Source organism: Mirounga angustirostris, unplaced genomic scaffold (assembly GCF_029215605.1).
Source record: "Mirounga angustirostris isolate CCGP_5_RB_7025 unplaced genomic scaffold, mMirAng1.0.hap1 SCAF_17, whole genome shotgun sequence".
NCBI lineage: Eukaryota > Metazoa > Chordata > Mammalia > Carnivora > Phocidae > Mirounga > Mirounga angustirostris.
Window position 1 is genome coordinate 49,633,382 of NW_026991725.1, and position 24,807 is coordinate 49,658,188.

The window sequence follows — 24,807 nt, forward strand, 5'->3', positions numbered from 1 at the left end:
TGAGGGTTGCTGGAGTGGGGGGTGGGGTGGGAGGGATGGGGTGACTGGGTGATAGACACTGGGGAGGGTATGTGCTCTGGTAAGCGCTGTGAATTGTGCAAGACTTTTGAATCTCAGATCTGTACCTCTGAAACAAATAATGCAATATATGTTAAGGAAAAAAGAAAAAAGAAGAAGAAGAAGCTGGCAGGAGGGATAGAGTGAAGGGGGGGAAATTGGAGGGGGAGACGAACCATGAGAGACGATGGACTCTGAAATACAAACTGAGGGTTCTAGAGGAGAGGGGGGTGGGAGGATGGGTTAGCCTGGTGGTGGGTATTGAGGAGGGCACATTCTGTATGGAGCACTGGGTGTTATGCACAAACAATGAATCATGGAGCACTGCATCTAAAACTAATGATGTAATGTATGGGGATTAACATAAGAATAAAAAAAAAAGGTTCTATCCCTTTTCTTGGAGGGGTTCAGAGGAAGAGAACTTCGCCCAAAAGGAAATAATATGTATAATCACAAGCTAACTGCGAGGTTTGAAGGCCGTGAAACTGATTTACTCCTCAGTGCTCTTCCAGTCCTTTCCTTGGACCAGAATTGGAGGCCTGCTTGCGTTCTGCATTCTCGTTTGTTGCTGTCACTGTCACCCCTAATCTGGGTTATTTTCATAGCCTCAGCAGTCTCTAGGCTCTGGTCTTTCCTCTCAGCTCCATCCTCTGGGCTACTGCCAGAGATGGGTCAGCTCTCTTTCTCATGAAATCTCACCAGGTCCATGCATATCCTGATTCCTCAGCACCACACAGGAGGCTGTTCCCTTCACAGGCAGGCCTTCCCTCTCTGGCTGGGGCCTGTGCTCAAACTACTCTGAAATCTCATGCTTGTTTTCTCTTCTTAGAATGACCAATTCCGTTTCTCTTTTACCAGATAACTGTCTACTCATCTTCTAGGAGCTGTTTTTGAATTGCTGTTACTCCTGCTGGCTTGAGCTCCTCAGAGGCAGGGATGACTGTCATATTCCTGGTACCCATTTCTGTACAGACACACACTTGGTTCTCAGTAGAATTGGTTGAATGCGTTTGGGGGTGCACTAACCACCTTTGTATTCCCTCAGAGAACATTTGCCTTCTGTTAACATTGGTTCACTGACCACACTCATCTGATTGCACAGTTAGGAGCTTCACAAGCGTTGAAGAAATGAATTAGTTCTCATAGCACTACAGAACTTGTAATTAAGAGAGACATGTATTTTTAGATTGGAAAATTCTCTGCAGATTTTATTGCCTTGATGTTACAGTGACATGTGACAGTGACAAAGAACTTCACATTTTGCACATTTCTTTCGTCACCTTTCAGCATAAGAATGGATTACTCTTCACTTATGACTTTCGTGTGAACCTCCCGGCTCTTCACCCGCAGCTTGTTGACCTGGGACTCGGCAATGTCAGCCCGTTCCTCGGCCTGCTCCAGCTCGTGCTGGATCTTGCGAAACTTGGCAAGGTTGACATTGGATTGTTCCTCCTGAGAAAAGAAATTTCAGAGAACGAGAAAATTTGACATTTTCTGATTGTTACTGCCTTTGTTACTAGGAGCAGCTACTGGATTTAATTCATACATGAGAAAGCAAAATGTTCTGTTATTTGGTCATGTACAATTTGGGGGCAAGGCATCCCACTAGTTGCTTCTGAACGTGTGGGCTCACAATGCCCCCTGCTCGGTCTCTCTCACTTGATTCTCTTCCTGGCAAACTTAAGATGCTACAATGACAACAGGGAGATCAGAGTAGCAGGAATCTGAATCTTTAAAAAGTAGACATGGTGATAGTATTGGGTGCAGAGAACCTTAAGGAAAGTTTGTGATGAGAAAGATGATAAGATGGGAAAGGAGCCAAATGAAAAAGAAATATTCTGATGGATTTATTGTGAAGTCATTTAACAAAGCTTAGACTTCAGAGCCCTCATTAGCACAGCCCCTGTGAGTGCTGGAGATTGCTGGGAGTGGTGGAGTGTTCTAGATAGGGAAGTGAGTTGTAACCAAAAAACATTTCTGTACTAACATGTCTGGAAAATTGCTTAAAGAGTTCTCAGAAGAAATGCACTTGAATCTCTAAGGCTCCAGTAATTACTGGTAAAATTTTTTCATTCCAAATACTCATTTTCATACCTAATTTTGTACTCTTTTGCCTTAAAGAAAGGCTCTTAAATTCTATAAACTTCAGGCTCCACAAAGGCCTAAAGTTCAGGCCTTCTCCTGAACTTTTCTCTCTCATTATGAAGCTACTCACAGCCTCTTCAGCTTGTCTCTTATAAGCTTTAACTTTTGTTTGTAATTTGTCCACCAAGTCCTGCAGCCTAAGAACGTTCTTGCGATCCTCCTCAGTCTGAAATGAAAGAGGTAGCAAATAGTGTTATTTGAAAACGACTCATTATTTTTATTTTCTTGAGAGAGCAGCAGGCCTGAGAAATATGGAAAGGCGGGTCACCTGGTAAGTGAGTTCCTTCACTCTCCTCTCATGTTTGCGAAGACCCTTGACAGCCTCGACGTTGTGCTTCTGTTCACTTTCAACCTCATTTTCAAGTTCCCTCACCTGGAAAAGAACAAAGGCTTTTAGCACTTTGGCTGTAAGTAGCTGTATGAGCAGGTTGGGAATTGAATGAAGTGATGGGGACCCACCCTGGCCTCCAGTTTCTGGATCTGCTTCTTCCCACCCTTCAGAGCCAGCTGCTCAGCCTCGTCCAGACGGTGCTGCAGGTCCTTCACAGTCTGCTCTAGGTTCTTCTTCATGCGCTCCAGGTGGGCACTGGTGTCCTGCTCCTTCTTCAGCTCCTCGGCCATCATGGCTGCCTGATGAGCAGTAAAACAAAACCAGTTGAGAGAGCTGAGCTAGCACATCAGGATTCAAGTTTGACCAGGACCGTGTTGCCCTCTGCTCACATCAGTGATGGCCTTCTTGGCCTTCTCCTCTGCGTTGCGGGCTTCCTGGACAGTGTCCTCCATCTCTCCCTGGATCTGGGAAATGTCTGTCTCCAGCTTCTTCTTGGTGTTGATCAGGCTTGTGTTCTGTTTCAAATTAATAAAAAAAGAAAGGGAAGCACATTTAATTATATTCTGTTTACATTGTCATTTTGACTAGTGTATACAGGCAAAAATTCTTGATCCAGGAAAAATTCAGAATAAACACCAAATCAAAAGTTGACTCTTGAGTTATGCCCTCTCTTCTTTTTATCCATACTTCTGTTAATGAACATTATCTGAAATTCTTCCAGGTAAAATTTGATTTTTGGTATCAGAGATGTTCAACAATTATCAGTGGCTGTTTGTAAGCATGAAGCACAACCCTGACCCCCCCAAAAATTTAAAGTGCTGTACCATGTAGCACCACACAGCTCATGGAAAATGGATTATTAATTTTTAGTTCATTCATGTTTGATTAGCTTTATATTTAAAGAGCATAAGTAGCATCATTATCAGTACTAAAATGAACCAAGAATATGTTATGTTTTGGAAAGTTGATAGTATGAAATATTTAATTCAAGGTACTAAAAATGAGTAAGAAAAATGTTTTTTAATTTGAATTTAAAAGTATTTGTAGTATGTGATTTTAACATTTCCATGATGGCTATTTCCTTATATTGCAATTTTTAAAAAGTATGTAATAATGTATGTTTATTGTAAAAAATAGAATATACAAATTAACAAAATAAGAGGTAAGGAATAATTATTGTACTCTCAGTACACAGAGATAACCAGTGATAACACTTTTTTTATCCTTCTGGATGTTTCCTATATATTTTCAACAAAAATGATCATGCTTTATATATTATTTTTAAGTTGCGCTTTTCACGTATTATGAACATCTTTTCATGGCAATAAGTGCATACTATAATGGGTGCTTATTAGCCTTGTGAGGCTACACCGCCATTTATTTTAGCACATGCATTGTAAACAGCAAATGCTGAGTAGCAGTAATGATGGCCTCTGTGAATTTGAATTGAAGAGCTTCTTTCATGTAGTTAGCTTCATGTGCATACACGATACATAAAAATAACTTGGTGGCTTATTCTTTTTCCTCTGTTTACTTGCTTATTGATTTGTAGCTTAGAGTTGCAAAAGACAAGATGGCCACTAATGTGACATATATGGTTATTAATAGAAGGCCTTCTGCTTTTTAAAAAAAGTTTCTAGAACTCTAAATTTTTTCACATCAACATGATTATGTCAGCCCATAAATATACCCGTGAACTGGCTAGACCCTAGTACTTCTTAGTAATACACATTTTCCAGAACTTCAGGAAGGGATCCTTGCCAAGGTTTTCCCCTCAAATTATCTTCAACTTCAGGGAATCCATTTGCTCAGCCAGAGTCCTGAACCTCACCTGGGTGTGCAAGAGTTGCACACGCTCACTGGCATCCAGAAGCTCTTGCTCTGCCACCTTCCTGTTCCTCTCGGTCTGCTCCAAGGATGCCCTTAGCTCTTCAGTCTCAGCCTGCAGCAGGTTGGCTCTGCGCTCCACCATGGCCAGCTGTTCTTTAAGGTCATCTTGGCCTCTGATGGCATCGTCCAAATGTAGCTGAGTGTCCTACACAGAAAGAGGCAAAGACTCTTACTCATGCTTCCATTAAAGCGAGTACACATTTCGGTCATGTACACACTTTGTTCTCAATAACTTAGAGTATGATTAGGGAGGGAAAATCTGCAAGTTCCTTTAAAGACAAATTCTTTGTAGCCTAGGATAGTAGGTCTCCTCAAAAGAACAGGATGTTATATTTTAGATTCTAAATCATAAAAAAATAACCATGGCTAAAGCTATAAAATATTGGATCAAGAAAGCATCCTCAGAGATGAGCTGGTCTAATGATGTTGTTTTACATATATTAAACAAATATAGATATGTATATTTAAAAATGTATGTATATATATTTATATATATCATACAAGTGAATTTCATTTAAATGAAGTGATTTGTGCAGTGTCTTCAGTTGACAAGGTGAACTTTTAGACTTTCCAGATGTAAGCTCTTCTTTGGCTGTGTATGTATAATTTTCAACTGATTACCATGTTATTTAGATTTATGGCATATAAATTACAGTTAACACCCAGACTGCATGACACCATGTGTGTTTATCCCGGTGTACCTTCAGTATTCCTTGTGTGTTTCTAAGATTCTTTATTGTCTCTGCAGCCTGGCGGTTGGCATGGTTCAGCTGGATTTCCATCTCATTGAGGTCTCCCTCCATCTTCTTCTTGATCCTTAGGGCATCATTCCTGCTCCTGATCTCAGCATCCAGGGTGCTCTGCATTGACTCCACCACCCTGATGTGGTTTCTCTTTAGCTGATCGATTTCTTCATCTTTTTCAGCAGTTTTCCGGTCAATCTCAGATTTCACCTGGTTTAACTCAAGCTGGATGCGAAGGATTTTGCCTTCTTCGTGCTCAAGAGATCCCTTTTTAAAAAGCAACAGTTAGGTTACTCTTGGCTTTTGATCCTCTCGGGATCTTCCTGGTGTAATCTGAAACTGGCCCCTGTACTTGGAGGGCAGTGAGAAGACCAAAGGAAGAGGCAGGCCATTCCAGCTTGGTAGTGGCAGCTTAATAACAGCAAAGGGAACTTATGTGAGAGGCTAGTTTTGGGTGGCGGGAAGATGAATGGATCCCACATCTGCCCACCCAATTTTAAAAGTTTACAAAGAGACCCTAGGTAGATTTAGTCACATGTACCACGTAGGTGTTCTTAACACCAAACCGCTGTCTCAAGGCTATGTCTTTGGAGCAATCTCTGGGAGCAGGAAGGGCAAGCGGAACCCACGTTCCTGGGATAGGGGAACAGTCAGTCCGCAGTCACGCCTTTTGATGGTGTTTTCCTGGTAGTCACCTAGAGAGCTGCTTGTTTGTTTTGCACAATATGATGCTTTCTTGAAAAAGGCATTCAGAAAACCACAAACTTTCATACATCTTAATTTAGCCTCTTCGTTCTGCCTTCCCAAGGAACAGTGCAGTATTTCTCACTGAATTAAGGAGTTATCCCCAGTAGCTTTGCAGCATGATAGCTGCTCTCAGTCGGGATTAATTTTTCAGTTTGTTTGTAATGCATAATTGGGCAAATGGAACGTGTACCTCTGCTTCCTCCAGAGCAGCCTGCAGTTCACTCTTCTCTTGATCTATCTGTTTCTTCACTTTCTCCAATTCATGGAAATGCTTTCCCCCCTCTGCAATCTGCTCCGTCAGGTCTGAAATCTCCTCTGTAGTTAATAATAAAATATCAGATTCAGTTGAGAAAAATGAAAACTTGAAAAGATGTCTCCCCACCACTTTTGAAGTAGAATGGTTACAAAGACTCACGCTGTAAGTTCTTGTTCTCTCTCTTCAGGGTTTCAAGGTGATCCAGGGATTCCTCATAGGCATTCTTGACCTTGAACAGCTCAGTGCTGAGTGTGCGGGCCTCCTTCTGGGAGGCCTCAAGTTCAGCCTGAGTTTCCTCATACTTCTGTTTCCGCTCTGCCAGGACCTGGAAGTACATCAGAACTAAGCCTCTGTGATCAAGAATCAGGCCACTTTCCCCCAGGAAGCCAGTCATTGTGGGCCACCTTGTCAAAGTTCCTCTGCTTCTTGTCCAGGGCGGCGCAGGCGGCGTTAGACCTCTCCACGTCCAGCATGAGGTCCTCCACCTCATTCTGGAGCCGCTGCTTCGTCTTTTCTAGAGAAGCACATTTGGAATTCACGGCCTCCACGTGTTCCTCAGCATCCTGCAGACGCTGGGCCAGCTTCTTCCTGAAATGTTGGTCAGTGCGAGTGACCAAGAGCAGATTCAGAGCTATGACAGTGAACTTTATAAAGCTGCTGACTAGGAAAGCATATTTTCCGCAAGATTCTTTGCTTCTCTGTCCACAAATTGTTTAGGTTTTCTAAAATGTCTTATCAGTACCCATTTTGTGTCTTTAATTTTCCCTAGTGAATTCTTATCTTTATGTCAGGGGTTGTTAAACATATTCATGAGGTCTTTTTGTATGCGTGGTGGCGGTGGTGTATGCATTATGAGAGAGAGAGAATGAATGAGCCTATCTGATTATACAGTGGTGGAAACCACCATCTTCTCCTTGCAGACAGTCATGTCCACTGAAGAATGTGCCAAGACCATAGCCCTCCCTGCATCACCTGAGGGAGCAGCACGTGACAGCTGTGAACCGGAGGCGTATCATCAAAGCATGCTAGCACTGGATAGTGTCGTTAAGCATTTTTTAACATGGTCCTCTTCATAAATGAAACTGTGGCCCAAAGTGATGCATACGAGGTCATATGATTATGATTAATCACTAACTTTCTGGGTCTGATGCCCCAGACAGCAAATGTTATTCTAGAATTATATTTCCCAGATACCCTCCAAAGTCTTACTGCTTCCTTCACCAGCTCACACTTAACTGGAGTGTTCCCTCTGCAAATGCTCGCCAAACCTCCTCATTCTGTTTAATTCTAGCAACTACTGACATAAATGCAATTTAGAGAAGCTTCCTTCACTGGGAACATAATGATTATTTCCCTTCCATGTGTCACTCCCATGAGTTTTATTCCATAAGAAGTGTGTGTAATTAGTGAATCAGTTTATTGATACTGGTTGTTAGTTAAATGACAGAGTATGATAGTCTTATTTTGAACTTCTAGATAGGGATAAACTGATTATTGTTAATTATAATATTCATAATAATATACCACTATCTCCATTTTTCCTTATATTGAAGGAAATTAATTCTACTTAATTCATAAAGGGTATGCTGATAATTTTAATTCATTTTGGTGGAAAGAAATTTAAGATATTTTTGTAATAGACCAAAATGTGGGGAGAGCTGTGGTCTTGGCCCATTCTTCAGTGGAGGTGACTGGTCTGTAAGGAGAAGATGGTGGTTTCCACCACTGTATAATCAGATAGGCTGAAATATTCCTCCTATCTTCATGCCTGAAATATTATTATTTTTTTTTATTATTTTTCCTTCACTGCCTTTAAACTTTTCTTTCTGCCTCTATCATTAAGAGCCCATACTTGGCCTCCTCTAGCTCCTCTGTGCGCTGGATGGCGTCCGTCTCGTATTTGGTCCTCCACTGGGCCACCTCGCTGTTGGCCTTGGATAGCGCCCTCTGCAGCTCGGCCTTGGATTCCTGCTCCTCCTCATACTGTTCCCGCAGCAGGTCACAGTCATGGCGGGAAGACTGCAGGGCGTGGGCCAGGGCGTTCTTGGCCTGGACCAACCAAAAAGTGTGCATTGTACATTTATGTTCTGGTCATTGATATTCTGTAAGTGAAGTTCAATAGTGTGTCACACTACAAAGTTCAAGTGATTGAAAGTCTCAATTAGAGAATTCTCACCTTAGACTCCTCTTCCAGCTGCCTCTTTAATTCCTCAATCTGTTGTGTAAATGCTTGTTTGCCTCGTGATAGCTGAGACACCAGAGCTTCTTTCTCATCTAGCTGTCGTGAAGATTCACCTGTGAAAGACAAAACGTGAATGATTTAGTTCTGCCATCTAGATGACTAATTTAAAGAATACGATAACATTAGAACTCTTCTTACTCCATGATGAAAAGAATAGCTCAAAAACTTTGATGTGGTTGAGAAGGTTATTTCTTGCTTTTTCAAAAATGTGAGCTTTTGGGGCACCTGGGTGGCTCAGTTGTTAAGCGTCTGTCTTCGGCTCGGGTCATGATCCTGGGGTCCTGGGATCGAGTCCCCCATTGGGCTCTCTGCTCAGCAGGAAGCCTGCTTCTCCCTCTCCCACTCCCCCTGCTTGTGTTCCTGCTCTCGCTATCTCTGTGTCAAATAAATAAATAAATAAATTTTAAAAAATGTGAGCTTTCTTTGAATTTTAAGACCTTGCTTTTCTTTTCTTTCTTTCTTTCTTCCTTCCTTCCTTCTTTCCTTTCCTTTCCTTTCCTTTCCTTTCCTTTCCTTTCCTTTCCTTTCCCTTTCCCTTTCCCTTTCCCTTTCCTTTCCCTTTCCTTTCCCTTTCCTTTCCCTTTCCCTTTCCCTTTCCTTTCCCTTTCCTTTCCTTTCCATGCTGAGGCAGCAAAAAATTTCCTCAGCCCAGGGAGCTTAATTTTCTTCCAGTTATAGCTTATAATTATCCCTTTTTACCTTCTCTCAATAAAAAGAAGAAAGAATGACGAATGATAAATGGGCATGTGTGGCTTAAGAAATGATGGGTGTTAAGAGGTGTTCACAAGTGGAGGCTTGCCTTTCGTTCTTTGGCTCTCTGTGTGCTGGCTCTGTGTCCCCACTGACCTGATTCTGTGTGTAAACGAGCCTTCTGGGCTGACAACTCATTGATGAGGCGTTGTTGTTCCTCTTCCTTCATTTTCACTTCGCTAAGCTGGTCCTCCAGGGTGCGGCACGTTTTCTCGAGGTTTCCCTGTGGTGGGAAATAGAAAACAGGAAAAGATGATACATTTTTATTTGTAAGTCTGCATTTGGAGATAACTACTTGTGGAAAGGAGCTGAGCTGTATTTACTTTTCTAGCCACTCCGAAGCTCACCACAGTGCCCTGGATATAGAGACACATAATTTGGGCTACGTGAACAAATAAATGGTTATGAAAACTGGATTATTGTCTTTGCAAACATGAACATCATTTAAATTCTGCATCATGTGGAGTATGGTTTTTAGATAATTTTTTTTCTGAAATTGCATTCTTTCATAGTCATAGGGATAAAAGTTAACGTGATTTCTACAAGTCAAGTAGGAAGACTGCAATGATTCATTTCAATATAGTGATGCCTAATAGGCATAACAGGAATAATTTTAAAGTGAGATAACATAGCAGCAGTATCCACAATAGCCAAACTATGGAAAGAGCCCACATATCCATTGACAGATGAATGGATAAAGATGTGGTGTGTATACACACACACACACACACACACACACAATGGAATACTACTCAACCATCAAAAAAATGAAATCTTGCCATTTGCAATGACGTGGATGGAACTAGAGGGTATTATGCCAAGAGAAATAAGTCAATCAGAGAAAGACAATTACCATATGATCTCACTCCTATGTGGAATTTAAGAAACAAAACAGAGGATCATGGGGGAAGGGAGGGAAAAATAAAACAAGACGAAACCAGAGAGGGAGGCAAACCACAAGAGTCTTAATCATAGGAAACAAACAGGGTTGCTGGAGGGGAGGGGGGTGGAGGGATGAGGTACCTGGGTGACGGGCATTAAAGAGGGCATGTGATGTAATGAGCACTGGGTGTTATATGCAACTGATGAATCACTGACCTACCTCTGAAACTAATAATACATTATATGTTAATTAATTGAATTTAAATAAAAAATGAGATAACATTTAAAGTTTGTACAGTTAGATTAGATATATTCATGTATAAACTCTGTAATTTTGAATTGTTGCAAATAAAATGAAAAGGGGACAAGTTCACAAAAACCTTGGCTTTGGAGACAGTCTCCATGTTACTGGCGAGGTCATCGATCTCCATCTTCAGCTCGCTCTTCTCCTTCTCCAGCTTCTGCTTGACCCTCTGCAGGTTGTCTATCTGCTCCCCGAGCTCGGCCACGCTGTCCGCGTGCTTCTTCCTCAGGGTGGCCGCCGTGGCTTCGTGCTGTAGGGTGGCCTCCTCCAGGTCCCTGCGCATTTTCTGGAACTCAGCCTCGCGCTTCTTGTTCATCTCGATCTGGGCAGAGGTGGCCCCGCCGGCTTCCTCCAGGCGTTCGCTGATCTCTTCCAGTTCCCGGGAGAGGTCAGAGCGCTGCTTCTCTGCTTTGGCCCGGGAGGCCCGCTCTGCCTCGATTTCCTCCTCCAGTTCCTCGAGGCGGGCCTGGGGGTGACACATCAACGTGAATGCCAACTCATGGCAGATTTTATTCCAGGAATGTGCAGAAGAGGTGGGGGTACGACTCACCTGTAATTCCTTGATCTTCTTCTGTAGCTGCATTGCGAGGGCCTGCTCATCTTCAATCTTGCTTTGCAGATTGCTTATTTCAAACTCTTTCCTGTTAGAGGAGCAACACATAAGCTCTCCATCAATTCTCTTACCAGTTTTCTTTCCCATGTATGTTGGAATGTCTTTATACTGCTGTGTTGAGGATATGAGTAGTACCTGTTTTTACAAGTTAGTAACGTACCATTTTCATTAAATAAAAAAGTCAAAGATGTCATTTTTTTTCCTGTGTGCTCTGAAGTAGTATTTTAGAGAGCTTTAAAACATCTATTTCACCTGAATTGACAGGTAACAAGCAGGTTACTCACTTTTTGAATTTCTCATCGAGTTGCTGCTTGTCATTTTCTACATCCATCGTGGATTCTTGGGCCAACTTTAGGTCTCCCTCTAGTTTCCTCTTGGCTCTTTCTAGCTCCATGCGGAGTTTCTTTTCTTGTTCCAGAGATCCTTCAAGCTAAATATATGGTGGATTTTATTTATTTCAGTCCTAAGGCACTGAGCCATATGTTACTAGCCATCAAAGATACACAGGAGAATTTTTAAAAATACACCAAATAGCATGGGAATTTTAATTATTATTTGCAAAGCTACAGTGAAAGGCTTCTGAGCATTATTGACAGTTGCATGTCATAACTGTTTATTTTATATTGAGAGGAAATACTGTGTTTTTCACACTTACGTCATCTACTTGCTGCTCTAGTTTGGTTTTAGCTTTGGTCAGGGTGTTGACTTTGTCTTCTTCTGCCTGCAGGTCATCCAGGGTCTGCTGGTGGGCCTCTTGGAGGGCCTTCTTCTCCTTGGTTAGCTTTGCGATGGTTTCATCCAGGCCTGCCATCTCTTCTGTGAGGTTTTTCACCTTAGATTTGAGCAGATTATAGAAATGTTAATGATATCCGTCATCTTGATGAGAAACAAGCTTAGGACAGTGTCGGCCTGAGATGGAAAATGGAGATAAGCTAAGCCAGGCCCACTTCACTGAAAAGTATGGGGGATAAAGGTCAAGGTAAATAGAAATAGTGACGACTAAAGAGATGACATAAATATGACAGTGTTTTCCTTTCATAATTCAGTAACTTTAGGATTAAACTTTTAATTAAAATACTTCAGTAACAATCTAGTCACTTGTAAACACTCTAAAATGGATCATGATTGTACCTTGTTCTCTGTGGCATGCTTCTCCTTTTCAACCTTGGCCAGGGTCAGCTCAAGGTCGTCAATGTCTTTCTTGAGCTCTGAACACTCGTCCTCCAGTTTCCTCTTCTTGGCGGTCAGCTCGGCGTTGATCTCCTCCTCATCCTCTGCTCTCTCGGTCACCTCCTTGATCTTGGCCTCCAGCTGGATTTTGGTTTTGATCAGCTGGTCACACCTTTCCTCTGCATCAGCCAAGCCATCTGCTTCCTAAGGGAAGAAATGAAACAGTTTAATTTGTCTAAGCTATATCTGCAAACACACTGTAATTTATTTTATTTATTTATTTATTTATTTATTTAAATTTATTCATTTGAGACACAGATACAGAGAGAGAGAGAGCATGAGCAGGGGGGGAGACAGAGGGAGAGGGAGAAGCAGGCTCCTTGCTGAGCCAGGAGCCCAACGTGGGGCTCGATCCCAGGACCCCAGAATCATGACCTGAGCCGAAGGCAGATGCTTGACCATCTGAGCCACCCAGGTGCCCCCACACTGTAATTTATTAAAAGGTGGATACTTCAATAACTCATCCAGTTTGGTCAACACATATGCCAACTTTTAACAGTCTACTGGACAAATTGTTAGTAATTTTAATGTACTGATTATAATAACATATTTCCTCTAGCTGTCCCTGTGTGGAATGTCAGATCAGGGAAACTAGCCTTTTGGCAAAATCTGCCTCTGTGCTACTTTGGAAAAATCACTTGTTAATTCTAGGACTCCGTTTCCTCACATTCGAGGGGGTTGGTTAATTTAGCGTTTTCCCTGACCTGGTAAGAACAACATAACTTCTATTTATGTACACAAATATTCACTAAGGAAAGGACAGTCTCATCTAAGAGAAGGGTCTATAAAGGAAAGAAAATGTCCATGGACATCTTTATGACTGTGCTCACTGCGTATGAATGTGCATATGAACATACACAGCATAATTGGTGACTTCGCATCTATTGCTTTTTTAGGTCTGAGTCTTAGTATTTTTGAACGACAATTACAGCACCTGTTTAGTGGAAACCATTCATTCAAAAACCTTAAGTTAAAACTTTTTCATATCCACTCCCACAGTGTCTGGAGGATAAGAAGTGGCTGAGCTGTGCAGTGGATGACACTCACAGATTGAACTTGGAGCTGCAGGTCATTTTTCTCTTGCATCAGAGCTACCATCTTCTCTTCAAGCTCTTTCCTTTTTGCCTCTGACTTAGCCAGCTCTTCCTTGGTCTTCTCAAACTCTTCCTTCATGTTGGCCATTTCCTTTTCTGTCTCCGCGCTCTTGAGGAGTGGCTTGATCTTGAAATATAGCTTCATCCAGGGCCAGTGTTTGACGTTCATGAAAGCACGGACGTTGTACTGGATGCAGAAGATGGACTCTCTGTAGGAAAGAATAAAGATGCAAATAAGGAACAATGTGGACAGTGACCATCACTCAAAAGAAGCAAAATGACTGTATCAGATTCAGCCATGAAAATGCAGAGAACAAGGACTTGGACTTGGTCCCTCACCTCCTCTCCATCATCTTCTTGAATTCCACCCTCATCAGGTACCCTCTGCACACAGCTTGGGTGCGTGTGATGAGTTGAGCCAGCTTTTCATCTCGCATCTCCTCTAGAGTTCCCAACAGGCCAGCTTTAAAGAAAACCTTGCCAAAGAACAAGCTAAATATGTTATTTTCACTCATGAGAAAGTCCAAAGGTGATGAAATTATTATAGAGATTTAGGTTGATGGTACCTTGGTATGACCGAATTTGTACTGGGTGTGGTCGACGTCAATAGACCCTAGAAGTTTCTCAGAAGCCTTCTTACTGTCAATGAACTGACCCTCTGGGATAGCACTCGCATTTAGAACCTTGTATCTATCAGAATACAAAGAATATAAACGCATGGTTTTCCTTCTTACTAGAACTTAGTAGCTATCATTGAAAAAATGATAGACTGAGTTTTGGAGAAAAAAAATTCCATTAAAATAATCCAGCAGTGCTTTAGGTGAACCTTGGGAAAATATGTTTAAAAACTTATGGTAATATAAAGCAAGCCTTCGTTCTTTGTTTTTTTTTTAATTAAAATTTTTTTATTATGTTAATCACCATACATTACATCATTAGTTTTTGATGTAGTGTTCCATGATTCATTATTTGCGGATAATACCCAGTGCTCCATGCAGAACGTGCCCTCTTTAATACCTATCACCAGGTTAACCAGTCCTCCCACCCCCCTCCCCTCTAGAACCCTCAGTTTGTTTTTCAGAGTCCATCGTCTCTCATGGTTGATCTCCCCCTCCGATCTCCCCCCCTTCATTCTTCCCCTCCTGCTATCTTCTTCTTCTTTTTTTTTTTTTTAACATATAATGTATTATTTGTTTCAGAGGTACAGATCTTTTATGATCACCTTTCAAATAATTGCATTTCAGTTTTCAAGAAAGAGTTAAAAGATGTTTGAATTGTGTGGGGATACTGCTCTAGGCTAGCACATTGAAAGGGAGGAATAACGAGACACAAACCTCTGTTTGAAGTCTGCATAAAGGATCCTGCTTGGGAACCCCTTCCTGCAGATGCGGATCCCTTCCAGCACACCGTTACACCGCAGCTGGTGCAGGACAAGTTCATGCTCCATGGCCCCTGAGAGGAAGAATACGCATGCCTTATTTCATGGTCTAAAGCAAACACACTGGAGCTTGTTTAGATACCAGAAGTGTCTTACCTGGAGTCTTGGTTTCATTGGGGATGATACACCGTACAAAGTGGGGGTGAGTGCTCTTCAAGTTGGTCATCAGCTTATTTAAATTCTCCTGTAAACCATATGAAAAGTTTTGAAGTCATTCTTCTGTTGCATGAGAGTCCCTGTCAGTGATCTGTAGTGAATGTGCCCCATTTCACGAATAAAGTAAATGTAACTGACTACAGTGGTTACTTTTAAGAGAAGGTTTGATTTCATGTGAAATGTGTTCCACTTTAGATCTTTTAGATTTGGAGTTTTAAGGGTAACTGGTTCATTTATTATAAAGTTGAACCCACATTATGGGTTTTCTTGTTAAATTTTTCCTAACACGTTTTTCATTTTCCTTTGTACAACACGGCTTTTTTTTTTTTTTCCAGTTTCACCATAGATTTCTTTTAAAAAGTTTTTTAAAGTTATGATAATTTAATTTTGTTACAGAAGTAGTCTTTCAGCATTCAAGAATATACTTACCCTGAAAAGGGCTGACACTGTCTGGAAAGAAGAACCCTTCTTCTTGGCACCTTTTTTCCCACCACCGCTTTCTGAAAAATAAAATAGAAAAATTAAAACTATTTGCAGCAGCTTTGAAAGTACTAGCCATAGGTATAAGGACTGCCAAAATTCCTTCTGAAATTTAAATTTGCACTTGTTCACTTGTATCATTCCTGTTTTTCTTTCTGTATCTTTCTGCTGACTATAGATTAGGAAAATAGAAGCATTGGCTCACATTATAGGTATTCAGGAAAACAACAACAGTAAAAGAACTGTGGAGGAAAAGAGTAGATGTGGGGAAGGGATGGGACTCCTCTCCTCCAAATCAGCAGTGTGTCCCCTGAAGGACGTGCCCAGAGATAGATTAGTACTGCCCCCTTAGTGCACACAGGTCCCAGAGAACAGGCAAAGTTGCATGCTTGCTACCAGGTGCATGAGCCTCTACTAACCTGCAGGGAAGTCCTACGTCCTATTCGCTTGTGCTTCTATGTTACATGTGCATCTGGTCTTAGGGGACTTAGGGGAACAGAATTTAAATTCCTCAAGCACTAGTGCCTTGAAAAAGGATTTCCTCATCTCCAGCTTAGTTGGATCCTCGAAGGAACCAATACTATTAAAATAGTAGAAATGAGCTGTATGATCTTGAGCAAGTCACTTAACCTCTGAGTCTGTGTTTCCTATTGGTGAAATGAGGCAATGGACAAAAGGATCCACGTGTACTTTTAGCTCTGAAAATTGATGATCGTAAGACTGTAGCACGCTAATTAAATACACTTCCTTTCATTATCTATATTGGTCAGTATTTTCACTCTGTGAACATACTAATGATATTAAGAATGACCTGCTTCAGCAGTTTGTCCCCCAGCAAAGAGGAGAGCCAGAGTGTTCATTGCAGACTTCTGATAGAGCCCGACCACGGTCTCGTTCAGGGGGTCCTTGTTCTTGTCCAGCCAGCCGGCGATGTTGTAGTCCACGGTGCCGGCATAGTGGACCAGAGAGAAGTGCGCCTCAGCCTTGCCTTTGGCAGGCTTGGGCTTCTGGAAGTTGTTGGATTTCCCAAGGTGCTGCTCATACAGCTTGTTCTTGAAGGAGGTGTCTGTGGCCTTGGGGAACATGCACTCCTCTTCCAGGATAGAGAAGATGCCCATGGGCTGAGAGTAGGAAAAAAGGGTTGATAATAATGAGTTCCTCAGAAAAATATGCTCCAATAGCTTATGTACTTGGTGGAAACCTGAAAATGTTCCAGAAGAAGGGCTGATAAATTAAATAAGCACGATCCTACTTTATTGCCTCTTCTCTGCTACTGAAATGTGAAACAGTCATGTACCATGGACATATGGGAAATATGTTTGCTAGAAAGACTCAGTTAAAAAAAAAAGTCCATCTGTGTCATTTGGCAAACTTTATGTTCAGAGTATAAAATTAAATTCCAAAAGTACCATTTCAAAGCTGGATTCTTTATCCTGTAAATGTATAGATCTAAATACTTTCTTCCCTCCTGAAAATGTAACTTCCTCACCTCAAATCTAGACATGACAAAAGTATGAAGAGGAGAAAAATTACGGATAATGATTAAAACCGATCCATTCCCAGGAGGAAAGAGCGTCTCATGTTGTATCATTAGAGCTCTTTGTAGTCAGAGCTCTGTTCCCCCCACGGTGGAGTTAAGTGATCATAATTTGGTTTTGCTTTGTAAGCAGATTGACTCCTTTCAGTGACAAGTTTGATAGGAAAGACTGATAGAAAATCCAACGTTGAGGATTTTGCTTCAGTCACAAATTGTCTCCCAAAACTATTTCAGTGTTCCTGGAACTGAGTACCGTGTCATTTTCATGAATAGCAGAGGTAGTATATATCACCAAATTAAAATTGTTTTCCTCAAATTGGGTAGACCTAGTCTGATGTGACACTCTCATCTTTCGTATTTTTATAGAATTTTGGCATGAATGTCTGAAGTTTTCATAGAAGGCAGTTGTGTTTGCTTTTCCTTTCCCACTGCTTAGGGTAGTGCTCACATATAACCATAAACTTCATTGGTATCCGTAGGTACATGGCGAGTTCCCAATACTACATTTGTAAGTGTTTAATGATTGCTTGATGAGTTTTAACATATTCAACACTAATAGAATTATTGCCCCACTTCCTTGATAAAGGAGAATTCAGGGTTCATTTTCCAGGGATGGACTGTAGAGAGGTTTGGTGTTTATTCAGTAGTTATCAGAGTCTTAATGCCTGCAACAACGGAAGAGCTACCCTTCCAACCTGGAAGACATTTTGACGCATTCTGCCTTGATACCCACGAAGGATGGTCCGTGCACCACACACCGTCATGGAATCACCAGGATCAATGACAGTACTCAGGGGACTAGCGGCAATTTCATTCCTTGCTCCCGTGCACGTGAGGGAGAGTGAAGTTATAAGAGGGAGAAACGTGCATCCCTGTGTCTTTGTACATGTTTGTATGCATTGCAGTCATTTCTCTATGAAAAACTATTCATGAGTAACAGCAGGTCACCTGTGACACACCAGACAGCTGATCAGAGTACACGAGTCTGTCATCAAACACCACTGCTTGTTCTTTGAGAATTGGATTGCAGTTAAGCATAAGGAGGCAGACAATTTGTTTTTCATATCCTGAAGGCTTGAAAAGTCATACGGACCTTCTCGATGAGCTCAATGCAGGCAGCCAGGTCCATCCCGAAGTCGATGAACTCCCACTCGATGCCCTCCTTCTTGTACTCCTCCTGCTCTAGCACGAACATGTGGTGGTTGAAGAACTGTTGCAGCTTCTCGTTGGTGAAGTTGATGCACAGCTGCTCCAGGCTGTTGAACTAGGTGTTGCAAATAGCAAGGAGTTTGAGTGAGTCTGGAAAACCCAGTGGGGAGTCAGCAAAAGAGACACAAAGAGGAAGGGCCTTAAAAAGGCCACTTATTCAAACAACTCACATCAAAGATCTCAAAGCCGGCGATGTCCAAGACCCCGATGAAGTACTGTCTGGGCTGCTTGGTGTCCAGCTGCTGGTTGATGCGGGTGACCATCCACAGGAACATCTTCTCGTAGACGGCCTTGGCCAGGGCGCCCACCGCGTTGTACACCTTCGTGGACAGAGTAGTGATCGTGATGCTACAGAAGACATGCTGTGAAGGCCTGGGATGGGTGTCATTCAATGAGGTCATGCACTCACCTGCTGCACAGTCTGGCCTTTGGTGACGTACTCGTTGCCGACCTTGACCCTGGGGTAGCAGAGGGCTTTGAGCAGGTCAGCAGAGTTCAGACTCTGGAGATAGGCCGCCTTGTCAGCAACTGCACAAACGAGGTGAGAACAGTGAAGCTGACCACCGCTTACACAATTTAAGGTGTGAAGGGTAATGACAAAGAAAAAAAAAGTTTTGCTTGAAGAGGAATATGTGCAAATGTGACAAAACCATTTGTCACACTAATTTTAGTCTTTTTTTTTTGAGAGGATAATTTGGAATGTAGGGAATCAATGCTCTGTGTGATACTTAAAATATAGCTAAAGTAGACCACAGATAAAAATAATTAGAAAAATTCTAACCTAGAGGAGGGGTGATAGGAAAATGCTGATTTTTTTTTTTTTTTTTTTTTTTTACAGTGCATGTGGGCATGTAAATTATTGACTGGAATAAAAAAGTCTTAATCAGATCGTAAATACTAACTTACAGTAAGTCAGTGAAAATTGGAATGGGCAGAAATCACACCTCCACAAATCTTCTTAGTCATGTAAAACATGAAGTGTGTCATTTCTGTCCTCTAATACTTTTCCCGGTCATCAGATAGGTCAAGAAAGTGTAAACTTGGCCCCTGCCCTTGAGGACCTGATGGTGGCAGCTCTGTCAGCTGGAAGATGTGAGCAGGGAGCGGTACCTTCAGTGCCGTCCGGTTCAGCCTGCTCCTCCCGCTGCTTCTGCTTGAACTTCATGTTCCCGTAATGCATCACGGCTCCCGTGAGCTTGTAGATGGCCGCCTTTTCATCAGTGCTGAAACCCAGGATGTCTACAGCGCTCTGTGGAAAGAGTTGAATTTAAATCATCTCCCAGTTACCACCATGGCAGATACCCTCAGGACACTGGGGCCTGCCTCCCCTCCTTCTTATGATGTCTTGACTAGCACTTTGCTGTTTTCAAAAGGCAGTCCTCTTCTTCAGCACTTTATTCCACAAAGCAGCATTAGTAGGTACGCACCAGTTTCCCATTGAGTCATGTGGGCAGTGAAGATATTATGTGTCCTGTCCACACTCACCGAGCCAAGACTCAGAGCCTTGGCTTTGGATGCCAAGGACAACACTCTTCCTATTTCTCCACGTTAGCCAGGCCTTGCTCCACAGGTTTCTTATCTCATGGGTTTCCTTTGCTTCACAAATCTGTTCCCTCCTTTTCCTCCTATGTTGTCCTAGCCGACTCCTAGCCTGACTCCCCGGATATAACGAATGCAGTTGGGAAGAGGGGAAGAGCAATGGCCCTTGAGTTTTTCCCTCTCTGATATCAGGTCACAGCTCAGCTGGCCATGAGATGCCTGGCAGTAAACTTCACCTGATCGTTACTTATGCAGGGAAGAGACATTTGTGAAAAGAACGTCTCCTTTTATTGAAATATTGTTGTGTCTTTTTTCTCTATTGGATTTTGATCACCTTCTTAGTTGCGCATTCTAGGCTTTCCAAAGGCTCATGCAGTGGAGGCAGGCATCAGACAAGGAGGGGGAGTTTGCTTATGTAACTCTTTCTCCAGATTATTTACCCCCAGTTCCAGCTCACTGACTCAACCTATTTAAAATGCCTAGACATTAATAAAGTCTTAGAAGAAGACTGCGATGCTTTTTTTTTTTTAAACTTCCAACACTAGAGGTTATTTCTCAACTCCCTAACCCTTTTGGACATATGAATAATAATGAGGTAAAGCTGGTAAAAGCTGACATTTATGAGATGAAGGCACACAAATAGTTTATAGACTTTTTGAAAATAATATTTTAAGAGAAGAAGTGTTTTTGTAAGCAACTCCTAATCCTGTCTTGGGAATGTTGGGATATTCCCACTGGTATTAAAGTTAAGAATAATCAAAGAATGTTGACTATTCAGAAATGCAAAAGAAAACATGAAATATGTATAAAGTATATATATAAAGAAAATAAGCCAAAGAGTAATGATCCTTAAAAAAGAAGAGGAGAGAGAAAGAATCTGTAGTTCCAAAAATAAAAGTAAAGGCTCATGGAGGCCAAAAAGAATTTTTGAGGTTAGGGAATCCATTTCTTTAAATGCTGCATAGAGCGGGGAGGGGAATACTGTTAGCCCCCGGAGTGACATTTGAAATAAAATTTGTGTTTACATCTGACTACAGAGGAATTGTGGAAATCATCATGTTCTATTATAAAAAACCTAAAAATATCATAGGTCCTTTTCCCAGGTTATTGGATGTAGGGTCTGACATAAAATAAGAGAAACATCACTATTGGAGTACAAAAATTGACCCAAAGGACTGATGAGGAAAAAACAAAAAAGAGCCAACTAGCCAAGGAATGCTTAAGACTTAACATTTATTACAGACATTTTAAGCTTTCTGATACATAGGGTGGGGGCAGGCATTGAAATATCCTATAATTTTATTGCAAGAGTAAGGAAGCCTGAAAGGCAATATTGCCTATTTGTCGTCTTTCTGCTAATGCTGTTGACTCTATAGAGGGGAGTGTTGTATACTGCAAAATGAATTTGCTTTTTCCTGTTCTGTACCTGTTACTTACATCTGTGGCCATCAGCTCTTCCTGGTCATCAATGCTGGGCACTGTGATTTCGCCTTGACTGACAAAGGCAAAGTCATATGGGTTGGTGGTGATCAGAAGCATTTCTGTACACATGAAAAAGAACAAATATAGACAATTACTTTGGTTATCAAAAACATTTTAGAGGGACTTCTTAGAAAAAAGGGCTTTTATTCTTCTTTAGTAGAAAAAAATCACAGATACTTCTTACCAATAAGCTCTGGTTTCTTGTTGGACATGATTTGATAAAATATGTGGTAGCTTCTTTCAGCCTTTAGCTGGAAAGTAACGCGGGACTTCTCCAGCAGATCTAGAAAGTCAGATTGAGCACACTTAAAAAAAAAAGGCCACAATGGAAAATTAAGCATTTGAAAAGTTCACACAACATAGATAACAAGATTTTCAGTATATTACTCCAAAGAAAAATATTTTTAATCACTAATATTCATTAACTTACATGTTTCAATATCTGCAGAAGCCAGTTTGCCTGTTGCACCAAAGTGGATCCTGATGAATTTACCCTTAAAAAGGCAAAGGAAGACTTTTTGTACATATTCAAAGGCAGACAGATATTTTCTTTAGCTATGGACCAAGCGTATGGGAAAGATACTGATACCACATGGCACAGAAGTGTCCATGCTGATCCTTAGGAAAGAAAGACCAAGAGACTTACAAAGCGAGAGGAGTTGTCATTCCTCACGGTCTTGGCGTTGCCAAAGGCCTCCAGTAGGGGGTTGGCGCTGATGATTTGATCTTCAAGGGTCCCCTGCAAAGGCAAGAGCGGTCCTCACCTCTGGGGCTCCAGACTTCCCAAGAACCGTGAGAGTCTTGAGTCTGGCCCCAGACCCACCTGCATTTTGCCAGAGGTAGCTTCCTCCTTCTTCTTCTCCCCAGTGACTGCAATTGTTGCAAAGTACTGGATGACACGCTTGGTGTTCACGGTCTTCCCTGCACCAGATTCTCCGCTGTCGAGTCCACACAGAGGAAAAAGTCAGAATCTAACCACTACAATGATCAAAATTCAACAGAGAGAAAGGCATGAAATCTACATACGTAATCAGGATCGACTGGTTCTCACGATCTGTGAAAGAGAAATAGGAGATAATGTTGAAAAATATAGGTAGCACATAAGTTTTGTAAACTCAAAATTGTCTTTTAAAGCTCCCCATTCTCACACACACACACAACTATATCACTTGTTACTTTGCTTTTTTCACAATATTCTTTTTAAAATAAGTAACAAAAGATGTGCTTAAGGTTAGTCAGTGTGTTACACTCCTGTTACCTTTAGTGTGATAGAATATGTAATGAACGCACTATTTCAGTGTACTACCCTGGGAATAATTTATCATTGTCAGATGAATACTAGTTCCATGTTCCATTTAGTTACTTTGTTCATAGTTCAAAATCATGTTATTAATGTCCAATCCAAAGTTTTGTGTAGTAATTGGGATAACGTGTACTATGAGCTGTCAAGGCGTACTTTTTAGGAGAGGTGATGTATCAGCTATAATTAAAATGAATAGTTCATTCCAAAATTTGGTTAATTTTGATCTGGAATTAGCATTAGTTTGGATTGTAGCATAGAAATCAAAGCAAAATTCTCTATGCTTTTGAATTGGTCCATTTTGTTCTTTTTTAAAAAGATTTTATTTATTTTAGAGAAAAAGCATGCATGGGGAGGTGGGAGGATCAGTAGGGGAGGGAGTGGGGGGGGGAGGAAAGAATCTCTAGAAGACTCTACACTGAGTGTGGAGCCTGACTCAGGCTTGATCCCAAGACCCTGAGTTCACAATCTGAGCGAAAACCAAGAGTCAGAGATGCCCAATGGACTGAGCCACCCAGGCACCCCGGTCCCTTTTATTTTAAATATATTTCCCCGATTTTATTATATTATACTCCTAATCATATTAGAATACTATTATTATGCTATTACTATTATTATGTTTGTGCTGAACATTTAATTCTCCAAGTACTGCCTCTGTGTCTTCTATGTCATCACTGTACATGTCATTTATAAATGGCTCTACAAATTGTAATTACGGATTCACTCACCGGTCAGCATGAACTGATAGGCGTTGTCAGAGATGGAGAAGATGTGGGGCGGGGCCTCCTGGCGCTTCTTGCCTCGGTAGGCGGCCACCACCTCAGGGTTGTACACCGGCAGCCACTTGTAGGGGTTCACGGTGACGCAGAAGAGGCCCGAGTAGGTCTGTGGGAAATGACAAGGTTGCTCTGTCTGCAGTCACATCATTAATCTGTCTTGGAAATACTGCTTTATATGCCAAGTGAGAGGGACCCAAGTACCGTGTCTGTTCTCCTAAGGTTCAAGGGTCTCATTCCCTGGCTGCCCCCCCCCCCCCACAGGCCCTACAACACTATGCTTCCTTCCGTTTGCCCACAAATTCAGCACTAAATAGATGGCTTGTCACATGCACAGTGTCAAATACATCAGAATTCACAACACTAACCAAATGATTAGTCTTAAAATTGTAGTAACCAAATTGCAAAATAGTCTTTAATTGGTTTTGGCTGACATAGTTCATGGACTTAAGTTAGTGAAAAGTGAAAAGAAAAAAGGGGGCGCTCACGTAGATCATCCAGGCTGCGTAACGCTCCTTGAGGTTGTACAGCACTCCAGGCTCGTGCAGGTGGGTCATCATGGCCATGTCCTCGATCTTGTCATACTTGGGAGGGTTCATGGAGAAGATTTGATCTTCCTTAACTGTGACAGTCTGTTAAGAAAAGGTGGAGCCAGTGCATATCAACTAAGTAGCAGAAAAGGATCAATTATGCCTTCCTACCCCGCTTTGTGTTACTTACAGTTCCAGCATCGGTCTTCACTGTCACCTTCCCCCCTTCCCTGCTCTGCACTGTACTTTTCACATAGGATTCCTTAGCGTCCACCACAAAGACAGAATTCTTGGCATCAAAGGGCCTATTCTGGGCCTCAATGCGCTCCTTTTCAGACTTTCGGAGGTACGGAGCTGCCTCCCCGAAAACGGCCATCTCAGCGTCGGAGCTCATGGCTGGGGGTTACTGGTAGCAGCACAGCACCGGGGTACCTAGAGGACAGAGACAGAGCCGGACAGTGACCCAGAGTGAGGGTGGACGTTGTCCTGTTGTTTTCACACTCCTGTGCCTCATTGGCCTGGCCCATTTCCTCAGCCCCGCCTGTAGGGATCACGCCTGTGTCCTGTGCAAAGGAGCTGAGAGATCGGATCATGGCTTTGAAAGCCTTAGGTTGGGAGCTTAATTCTTGTGATGTTGTAAGCCTCTGCTCCATCCTCTGTGCTGTGAGCCTTTGTAGACGAATATCGAAGAGTTTATGTTGCAGTCAATAGCGTTCGGGATGCCACAGGTGTGCTCAGAATCTTTTCTATTTCTACTTGCTTTGCTTTGTTTTCTTTTTCTACTTCTCCTTCCCACTTTTTTTTTTTGACATTGCAGTGATACAAAGAAATGCAAAATAACTGTTTCCAATGGCTTTACAACCTGAACCTATTTTAAAAACTCAAATATTTAGTAAAATTTTTTTTCCTGGCCCCAAATATTAAAATCAGATGGCTAAATTGGATACAAATATTACTAAAATTGGATGGGTGAAAAGGTACCTTTGTTCATTCAGGACACAGTCCAGATTAAAAACACTTAATAAGCATGAATAAACCCCTACCATAGGAGTAAATTATTTAGGTATCACGTAATA

At 41.8% G+C, this 24,807-nt stretch overlaps 1 protein-coding gene across 1 annotated transcript; it reads right to left on the reverse strand.

The window, feature by feature from the left end:
• Positions 1 to 1,277: 1,277 nt before the first annotated feature.
• LOC123854520 (myosin-4) lies at positions 1,278 to 24,150 on the reverse strand. The gene is made up of 38 exons (XM_064583363.1): positions 23,922 to 24,150; positions 23,690 to 23,833; positions 23,154 to 23,310; positions 22,152 to 22,179; positions 21,949 to 22,063; positions 21,772 to 21,864; positions 21,556 to 21,619; positions 21,310 to 21,408; positions 21,081 to 21,184; positions 19,215 to 19,353; positions 18,514 to 18,632; positions 18,275 to 18,424; positions 17,989 to 18,159; positions 16,170 to 16,479; positions 15,308 to 15,378; positions 14,819 to 14,906; positions 14,619 to 14,736; positions 13,851 to 13,974; positions 13,624 to 13,760; positions 13,238 to 13,493; positions 12,092 to 12,334; positions 11,616 to 11,792; positions 11,245 to 11,390; positions 10,898 to 10,988; positions 10,424 to 10,813; positions 9,258 to 9,384; positions 8,346 to 8,464; positions 8,022 to 8,218; positions 6,574 to 6,757; positions 6,329 to 6,494; positions 6,104 to 6,228; positions 5,125 to 5,433; positions 4,365 to 4,568; positions 2,923 to 3,048; positions 2,662 to 2,832; positions 2,471 to 2,575; positions 2,273 to 2,368; positions 1,278 to 1,509 (listed from the first exon to the last, which is right to left on the reverse strand). Exons 1-38 carry the CDS (start codon positions 24,123 to 24,125, stop codon positions 1,357 to 1,359), a joined length of 5,820 nt encoding a protein of 1,939 aa, XP_064439433.1. The 5' UTR covers positions 24,126 to 24,150; the 3' UTR covers positions 1,278 to 1,356.
• Positions 24,151 to 24,807: the final 657 nt, after the last annotated feature.